General features: G+C 37.9%; 1 protein-coding gene across 1 annotated transcript; it reads right to left on the reverse strand.

The window, feature by feature from the left end:
• Window positions 1-8,977: 8,977 nt before the first annotated feature.
• Window positions 8,978-9,825, reverse strand: LOC129941751 (uncharacterized). The gene is made up of 2 exons (XM_056050463.1): window positions 9,556-9,825; window positions 8,978-9,495 (listed from the first exon to the last, which is right to left on the reverse strand). Exons 1-2 carry the CDS (start codon window positions 9,610-9,612, stop codon window positions 9,106-9,108), a joined length of 447 nt encoding a protein of 148 aa, XP_055906438.1. The 5' UTR covers window positions 9,613-9,825; the 3' UTR covers window positions 8,978-9,105.
• Between the last annotated feature and the right edge of the window lie 548 nt (window positions 9,826-10,373).

Consider the following 10,373-nt stretch of genomic DNA (forward strand, 5'->3'; position numbering starts at 1 on the left):
AACTTGATTTTTGATTTTAAGGAATTTTGATGAAATAAAAAAGTCTACAAAACTATTAATATATTTAATAAAATCGTCTATTTATTAAGACTTAAGAACATTCACTGTTTTAAGTCATAAAGAGATTTAGAATCCGAACCAATCACTCTGACACCCACAACAGCTTCGTTCCTATCCTTTCTATGCTTGATTTCGTTTTCAATGTTCTCGGAGAAGAGTTTTAACTTTTAAACTTTATACACAAATAATGTTTCCGGTTTGAATAAAAGTTTATGATCATAATAAAAATACTAAGACTTTTAATAAACTTTCTTATAAGGTTAAAGTCGACGAATGAAACTCATGAACATGTTTTTCGAAATAATGATTAAAGACGGAATTTAAGATTCTGGTTTACATATATTGGTTTTTTAGACATGCAAAAAATGATATTTTAACTACTTTCGACAAAGTATTCTAAAACTAAATTTGCTCACTTTTATCATTGCAATTGGTCCCAGATTCTAAATCATTAGAATCTAAATTATGGATTTTTAGAGAGATGCCAGTGTGTACGTCAATGTTCTAAGAACCAGTACAGATATCGGCATTAAAATTTTGTTATATAGATAATAACAATAAAAGATGCAGAAAAGACTCTCAAAAACATTGAGTGGGTGGTATCGGAGTTAACCCACAGCATCCCCAATAACGTTAGCGGCTTAAATTAAATTTTAAATTATATAATGTGACTTCATACCAAAAAATAAAATTGTGAACAAAATTTATAGCAAAAAATAGCACTCATAATTGGTAAAAATTAATATTCGATCCTCGATATTAGCAAGTTGAATGGAATGAAATATTTCATTAAAGCAGGCATGAATTGCACCCAAGACCTCTATCACGACAATCCTACGTACTTACCATCACACCACGGGAACTTCAATTTTTATTAAGGTTTACAATTATTTATAAAAAAGATTACAACGGTTTGCAAAGAATTCAAAAATCGATTGTATTCTAAGCAAGGTAGGTAGGTAGAAATGGCGATCCCAAGGCAACCTAGCCTGTGATTGAAAGGGATAGATTATGTTAGAGCCATTTTGTCGCATTGAGAAAAAAGATTAGGTCTCTAATCTTTTTCTCAGATAGCTCATCAAGTTCGTGAAGGAATGCTTTACCAAAGTATTTCTAGTGTTTTTGGCAAAGCAGGACATTTGCAGAAGAAGTAGATTATCGTTTCACTTTCTCTTTGGTCACTACAACCACGGCAAAAGGTGTTGTAGGAGATACCCAACTTCTATGCATGAACTCCTAAAGGCCAATGTCCGGTACAAACCGCAACAATCCTGGCTATGTCTTGCCTTGGCCTGCATAGAAGATCGTTTGTACGGGTTTTATTATAGGTGGGCCATATACACCTAGATATAATGCAGTTGGTTAAATTGCTCCACCTTCGGTTTGATTCAGTTTGGTAGATAGAAAAGATTTTACCCTTCATAGCACCAAGAGAAATGTTAACCATTTCCGCAAGTGAGCTAGCCTTGCCTGGCTAGCTCGTCAGCTCGTTCATTTCCCACGATACCACTATGGCCCGGAACCCAGATCAGGGTGACACCGAGGATCATATTCAGGTTCGCAAGCTCATCGCGACATTGCTGGACCAATTTAGATGAGGATATGGCCGAGTTAATGGCTTTGACAGCTGCCTGACTGTCTGTAAAGATAGCCGCATTTCGGTTTTGGTTTGGGCTTTGTTTAAGTATCTTACATGTCTCCTTATTGCCAGCAGTTCAGCATAAAAAACGCTAGCAAAGTCAGAAAGCCTAAAGGATTTAGCTACATTCAGGGACTCAGAAAAGATCCCAGAACCAACTCCGCACTCCATCTTTGAGCCGCCAGTAAAGATGGTTGTGACGAAACCTATCGACACGATGTCTTCCTCCCAATCTTCTCTCGATGGAAAAATAACCTTAAAACCCTTACTAAGGCTAGTGTCTACCGATATAATATCTGATGGAATCAATTTTGTTGTGTTGCTGTGACCATAAGGTTTTGACAACTAGCTGTTTGATTCCTTCAGTCTAATAGCGCTGCAGGAAACTATGTGTTTAATAAAAAGGTCGACTGGTAGAAGATCCAAAATAACGTTTAAGGCGTCCGTTGGGCAAGTACGCATGGCCCCTGTGGTGCCCACGTAAGCTATACTCTGAACTTTCTTTAGCTTATCAATATTATAGGCTTTGCTAAGAGCAGGCCACCACACAATCGGCTGTGTACGACCATAAAATCATCTTCGACTGAAGTCCCCTCTTTTTGCCGAAAGTTTTGCTGCAGGCGTAGAAGGCAACATAGGCCTTTTTAACACGTACTTCAATATTTAGTTTCCAGTTTAGTTTAGGGTCGAGTATAACTCCCAAATATTTTGCACTGGAAGACAATGATAGGATTTTACCGTTGAGTCGAGGTTGCGTGAAGGGCGGTACTTTAGTTTTGGTGGTAAAGAGCAACACAACTCGTGGCCCAACTGCTTACTTTCTTCAAAGCTGACTCCGTGATTTCACTAATCACAGAGGTTACTTTCGTGACATAAATAGCACCAAATCATCCGCATAGGCTACCGCCTTCACTCCACATCTCTTTAATTTAACGAGAATTGTATCCATGAGCAGAAGCCATAGAAGAGGCGAAAGGACACCACCCTGGGGTGTTCCCCTACTCACGTGTTTTGTTGCGATTGTATTGGCTAGAGTGGCTCGAATCTTCCTACCACTGAGCATGGAAATAATCCATTCTCGAATGAAGTCTTCTGCACTGAACTTAACGAGCGATTCTTCTTTTGATTCGGTAAGGACATTGTTAAAAGCACCTTCTATGTCTAGGAGGGCAGTCTCCGTAGATTTGCACTTAAGATAAGCATGCTGAGAGTTTTCGAGAGGTCGTCCAACTAGGATTTCTCTAATATGGTAATCAAGAACGCCCTCCAAGGTTTTAAGCACAAAAGATGTTAAGCTTATTTGTCTGAAATCCTTTGCGGATTCGTGACCTGGCCTACCCACTTTCGGGATATAAATTACTTTGACCTGTCTCCACGACATGGGCACATGTTTGAGAAGGAGGCATCCTTTGAAAAATTGTTCCAGCCATGGAGCTGCCACATCATGCAACTTTTAAAGCATAACTGGCAGTATGCCATCCATGCCTGGGGATTTATATGGAAAAAAGTATTGATGGCCCACAAAATATTTTCTCTGGTTATAACGGAATTGACTTGCTCCACATGAGCTTCGTTTAGCTCTGTGGTTTCAAGCGATTCGGGGTTATCACTCTCGCAACCCGGAAAGTGCGTCTTCATCAGTAGCTCAAGAGATTCGGCTGGAGAGGCTGTCCAGGTTCCATCAAGCTTTTTTAGAAATGAAGGATTATAATGTTCCTTCGATAAAACTTTGCTGAGCCTTTCCTTCTAAGCAAAGTTAAAAACCATAATGAAAAGTAAGATTTGAATTTTCTTATCTTTTTTGGCAAGAATTACTATTGGAGGCAGAGATTGAACCCAAGACCTGCCATAACAGTCCAGTACTCTACAGGTACTACCTCCATCCCCGAAAACAATAGGTCCTAGTTCTCAACGGACTGTTTTGTTTTTTGAACACTACTCTTGGCTTAAAAAAAAAAAGTAATCCTATTTTGTACAAAATATAAACTGAAGCTTTTGCTTCCTTCAAGGGGTGAAATATCAAAAATGTCCATAGGTTTTTTGGACATCACTCCACTTGTGCGGGCCACCTGATTTGCGGTCTCCGCGCTGTCCTGTGGGTGTGGATTCGAAGACTTTTCCAGTCAGAACATTGGTTTCCTTGCGCTATACGTGACCCAGCCATATTATTCATTGGACTTTTACGCTTCTGGCTAAGTCTACGTCGCTGTACAGCCCGTACAGCTCATCGTTCCATCCTCTCCTCCACTCCCCTTCGATGCATACGGGACCGTAGATCACACGAAGAACTTTTCTCTCGAAATTAAATAAGGTGCTTTCATCCGCTTTTGTCATAGTCCGTTCTTTTGCACCGTATAGCAGGAAGGGGATGATAAGAGTCTTTTACAGCAACACTTTGGTCCTTGACTACCTCAAAGTTACGTCTGTAGATGTTGACGTTTTAGCCAAGATGCAGGTCTTGTAAGTCCTTTCTTGACGAGAGCATGTTATTTTGTTTGCCCTCATTAACCTTTAAACCCATTTTTGCCGCCTCTTCCTCAATGCTTACAAAAGTCCCATTGACATCAAGCTGAGTTTTTCCGATTATGTCAATGTCGGCAGCATATGCAAGTAATTGGACGGACTTTTGAAAGATAGTGCCTCTAGTGTTGACGTGTGAGCTCTGCATTATTCTTTCAAGGACGATGTTAAAAAAATCGCATGACAGCGCATCACCTTGTCTAAAACCTTTCTTGACATCGAAATGTTCTGTAAAGTTGTTTCCAACCTTTATGGAGCAGCGTGAGTTCTCCATGGTCATCCTGCACAAACGGGCGAGTTTGGCAGGGATGCCAAAACTAGACATGGCTCTATACAGATCGACCCTGTAGATGCTGTCATATGTGGCCTTGAAATCGATGAAAAGATGGTGGGTGTCGATTTAGTGTTCTTGGGTTTTTATCAGGATTTGCCGTAGTGTGAATATTCTATCGACTGTGTCTAAAACACTCTGATAAGGACCTATTAGGTTATTGTAGCTGTAAGCGATGCTATGTAGATTGATTCCTCTTTAGTTGGTGCAGTTTAGAAGGTCTCCTTTTTGTCAGAATCGGGCAATCAATACTGAGGTTCCATTCATCGTGCATGCTTTCTTCCCTTCGATTCAAGGTTTATGTACTTGTGAATTTCCTTTCACCTGTTCATAAAACTTTCAAACTTTAATCCTGTTTTTAAACCTCTCAGCATCTTCGAACGCACTCTTTTCATGCCCTCTCTTTTTCGTTCTGTGAAGTCGGTGTCTCTCTCGCTTCTTCTGCTCATAGAGCTCACGAGCAGCTTTCACCAAATTTTGCCTTGACGCGTATGGTCATGAGGCGCTCGTTGATGCACATATAGCTTAAGACTTGCCCTAGCCTCGCTCCAATGAAATATCGGATAATCTGGAAAAATTACCTTCATCTTGTAGTTAGGCAGTTGTGAAGAACGGCTCCTCTACTACCACAAAGAGTAAACCAAAAATCCTAAAGAATGCCTCGGGGAGATGGGCGAAAGCTCAGACCCTCCAAGGCCTTCTACAAGGACATGCGTAGTGCTAAGAGGATTCTCCATACATTTGGTGAACAACTAGACGCTGGATGAAATTTTTAGCACGACGCCAAAAAAAATGGGCCAAGAGCTTTTTGGCTAAAATTAACGTAAAGACCAGCCAAGACTCAACGTCGAAGCGACAAAGGTCTATCGAGGGTAGTGTTTCACTACCCAAACGCCCCAAAGTGCTAAACATCAGCACTTCTCTTGACTCTCGTAAGTCAAATATGTCCTTCGGTGACGTTCTGAAAGAAAAAATGGTAGTCGCGAACAGCCTGCCTGTGTATGGGAGGAGCACTTCGCCGCACCCAAATAAGCGGTGTTGGTTTCCTCGGTAGCAGTCACCATAGTAAATATCGCAGTTTTTCATCCTCTTTTTTTCCGGCCCATTCCATCGTATTTCCTGGATGGCGGTGATGTCTGCTTCATATCAGTCTAGGGCCTACGCTAATTCTTTGGCTGCACGTAATCTGTTAAGGGACCTAACATTCCACTTGCATATCCGAAGTTCCTTTTGTAATCAGTTCGATTTCGATTCATTTTTCTTAGTGCCTGCTCAATGGCTAAATATTCGGTATCGCCTCCTGATTAAAGATCAATTGCAGATATATTTGAAGAACCTGCGATATCGTCCTCAGTCGTTGAGTCAACCTGAAATTCCATTTGAAGATTACTTTTTAAAAAAATGCACATGTTATGCAAAGCGCAATCCGACAGAAATTTCCAAAATTCTATACCTCCCAGATCTTTTTGGATAGGACATTCTTGGAGGATGATTCAATCCATTTTTATACAGATGGGTCAAAGGGAGGGGTTTGTGGAGGCGTGTACTCTGAAAGACTGAAAGTAAGTCTCTCATTCCGCATTCCCAATCATTGTAGCGTGTTCCAGGCGGAACTTTTGGTGATAAAGGAAGTCTTGTCCTGGCTTAAAGAAAACGTGATATCAATATCTGATATCCGTATTTTCTCAGATAGCCAGGCCGCTATAAAATCTCTGGACTCTGTCTCTAAAAACTCTATAACAATCCATAACTTTCGATCATCTGTAATGGAGATGGCACAACTGTTTAATATTCACCTTTACTGGTGGTGCTTGCTCTCTCTAAGCAGATCGCATATAAGCTCGATAATAAGTGTCATAACCAGACACTGTCTAATAGGAAAGCACTCCACGAGACTAGGCGTAATCTCAAATGACTTTTGCAGAAGCTGTATGGACGAGGAAGAAACAGTTCTTCATCTTCTCTGCACATGCCCTGCTCTGGCTCGAAAACGCAAGAACTACCTAGGAGAATTCTCCTTTAAAGGTCTAAATCATATTAGCACAATCAGCCTCTCACGTTTCGTAAGAGACTCAAACTGGTACCATTGTGCTTTGGGTTAGGAGTAAGCCTCTAGATTCATGTGGTAGTACAATGGGCCATAAAACTGGCCTAAGTGTGTCCGTTTCCATCTTGGACAGCCACTATAACCTAACCTAACCTATAACCTATGCAAAGCGCAGCATGTATTATTGGTGTGGATCGCTTTTTGGGGTTCATAGTGAAATTCTCTGGCACCTAGATTGCATCTCCACCTACCTTTCAGAACACAATTAACTTGCTCAATTATTTTGCGACCGGCTTTATGTGATTTGTTGAATTTACTCTCTAGTCTTTCTGGCATATTCTAGTAAGTAAGGGAGTAAGTAGCCATGGTGCCAATGGGTATCCTGCGTCACCTAAAAGGGGAAAAATGATGATAAAAAAAAAAAAAGTTTTTACCTTGTAGCCGGAAGCTTTGTTCACTACTCAGATATCATTAGAGCAAATTGGATTGAAACTTCGACACTTTCCACACTAATGAGTAGTGGCGCTCCTGGAAGTTTATATTTTTCGAAAAAAATCACCCTTATTGAAGTAGGCGTTTCATTTGAATGACAATTTTCACACAAACAAATTGGTATTGCGAAAGGCGTTATAGAAGCGACATAGCGTTTTACTTAGCGTTACGCTGCTTGACATTTGGCGATTAGTGGAATCCAAATTTTTGATCGACAAATGTCACGCTCATCGCTATTGTACCTGTCGTTTTAGTTTCCTTTTATGACGAGTAAAACGCCATTTTCTATCGACGGAAAATTTTCAAACGCCTTTTGAAAAATTTAATAAAAATGCAAGTTTTTCTAATGTTTTACTGATTGTTTTGGCGTTATTAATTTTATTTTTACTCAAGGCTGAAAGTTATGAATTCAGGTGAAATGAAAAGGCTCACAGAATTAATGGAATTAAATCCTTTATTGGCAACACATTTTAGGAGAGGCGTCCCCCAAACAAAACAAAAAAAAACAATTGGGAATCCGTTGCAAATAACCTCAATTTCAAGGGGGCACTGGTTAGAACGCTAAAGGAGTGGCAAAAGGTTTGGTTTGATGGCAAGTTTAAAGAAAAATATCATTGACTGTTTCCATCTGAATGGTATTATTAGAAAGGGTTGCAGGGGTTAGTCTTTATTCAAACTATTCCTGTTGTAGTAACTTCGTTACTTCTATTTTTTTGGTTCTTGAATTTTTATATGGATGCCATCTACACCTAAAATTATTCCCGGAATTCCAGCCTTTCATAAAAAAAGCTTAAGCTTAGTGAGGATTTATTCGACGGGGGCAAATGTGTGCTTCCATAATTTCGAGCATTTCTTGGTGCGATTCCCCAATTTGAAGTCATTGGTAGCTGCCTTCCGCCAAAAATTTTAATGTAGCTGCGAGCTTCAAAACTAGTGGCACCAATAACATGCTTTGTCGGTATCTTTTTCTTCAATTTCATTCAATATGTAAATAAAGGAGTCCTTATTTAACCTTAATATACATGTCGATCTTATCCTTCTTCTTTCTCTCAATTAGTTTAGTCTTTTATTCTCGTCCAATCTATCCTCTTCAAAACTCACCTAAGACGCGTTATTTAACAAAATAAACAGTCCAATGCCATACATTTGTAACTTTTTTATAGTTTCACTAAAAAAGATTTATTTTAATTTTAAAATTGAATTTATTCTTTCGAATATCCTCTCTCATAATCAGCTGTTTCTGTATAATGTGTGTGGATTGCAAACAATAGCGTTTAAGCAACGCAATACCGACTCTTAAACGCCAAGAAAGTGACTCGACTTAAAAAATGACAATTATTGTCGTTTAAGAAAAACGCCTATTACAATAAGGGTGAATATAAATTTGTCTTTATTTGCTCTTCCGCGGTTTAAATTTTGATCCATTCTTAACAAAGGTTTTCCCCGAAAATGTTGAGGAAGTTTGACAATACTTTCTAGAATGATGAATTTGCAAGAACTACATCGTGGTCCTTGCCGACTATTTGGTACCCATACCCACTTTCATCATTAAAATGGAGACATATACTAAACCTGGCAATTTTAGTCACAGAAAATGATTTGTTTGATATGGGGAAATAATCCCCATATCAAACAAATTGTTCTGCGAAGTTTAACACCTCTTTTAAACGGAACATAAACAAATTCTATTAGGTATTTATTTTGTTGTGCACCATATCAAATTATCGAAGAGGATAGTTTAATGCAATTTTGAACAATTTAGTTGAAATGAACGCACTCAATATTTCTTTCTTCACATGGATGGACAATTTTAAAGAAAAAAAAAGAATCATAAAAACACTCTGATAAAAGCTCATAGGAATCTACAAAATAAAACAAATGTAAGATGTTTTCATAAACAGTAGACACAATTATGTAAGAATTTATTAAACTAGATTGATCTGCGGATTTATTTTGAAACTTTTCAATACACAATATTAAACCTTTTTATTATTCACAATCCAGTATGTTCATTCTTCAAAAATGCATGGAAGGATTCTTCTCAAAAGCATGAATTAAACTCATCATTTGTGCGGTAGCAATTCCTAAACACGAATGATCCATTTCTTGAGTTGTTTCACTACTTGTGCTTCTTGCTATTTCACACAATTTAAACTTTTCCACAGCTGTTTCCAATAGTTTTGTTTTCATACCAGGAAAATGAAGTATCACACTAGATGAATTAATACGTTTGGAAACTTTTGCTTTGAAAAGATCCACAGACCTGATTTTTTCGACAATTTGAGGGATGTTGGTTTCTTCAAGCGCATGATGTGATGAATTATCTTCAGTTGGATCTTTTAGCAGCTGTTGGCGCAATATATTTGATGTCGCTGTTTTCTTATTCGACCATTCCTCATGTAATGGCTTCAATATGAAAAGGAAATATTTAAACAAGAAATCAATTGGAATAAATCATTTTCTTACCGCACCAAAAACGCTGCAGATCAAAGAAATCAGAAAAAAGTTAGTGAGACTAAACATAGCTTAATCAAATCTTCTTTTATCAATAACACTGTTATTTATTTGACTGAAACAATATCAAGTATGTGCTTATGATATTGAATAACTAAAATCACTAAATTGAATTTGTTTGTACCGAAGTTTTCATTTTATTACTGCACTTAACCGCGTACATTTTGTGTGTTAAGGAAGCTTGTAGCATCGGATAGGTTTCCAAAAGCATACTTCTATAAGACATTAACTAATATACTCATTTGACTGTAATCAAAAATATTGAAAACTATAGAACATCATTTCACTAAGTATTGATTTCTACTTCAAAGAGATTACTGTTTCATTTTTATTATCAGCTGGAAATTAAAATCAATTCACGTGTAACAATTGAACAAAATAAAATGTTGCACTTTTTAATCAATTCATAAGTTTTTGATAAAGATGAAACGTATTTCTGATGAATGTCAAGTGACAGTCGTTGCCCTTTTATGATTGACACATAATTTTTAGCGCGTGTTGGCATGTGTTATATTTTTATCAATATTTTAATCAGCTCTATAAAAACACTACATTTGGGTGATTAATTAATTGATTATACAGAAATATGTAAGTTAAGACGATTCATCCGTAATTTTATTCGACATGTGAAGAAGTTTCGATTCCAATTCAAGGCTAAACCGCATCTTATAAAGCTCATATTTTAAGCATGCATATACGCTGAAAAGCATAGGGTCCAAGGTAAAAAAAAATAAGTAAATTAAATACCTAGATTGGAATCAACGGAAAGT

This window comes from Eupeodes corollae, chromosome 1, assembly GCF_945859685.1.
Source record: "Eupeodes corollae chromosome 1, idEupCoro1.1, whole genome shotgun sequence".
NCBI lineage: Eukaryota > Metazoa > Arthropoda > Insecta > Diptera > Syrphidae > Eupeodes > Eupeodes corollae.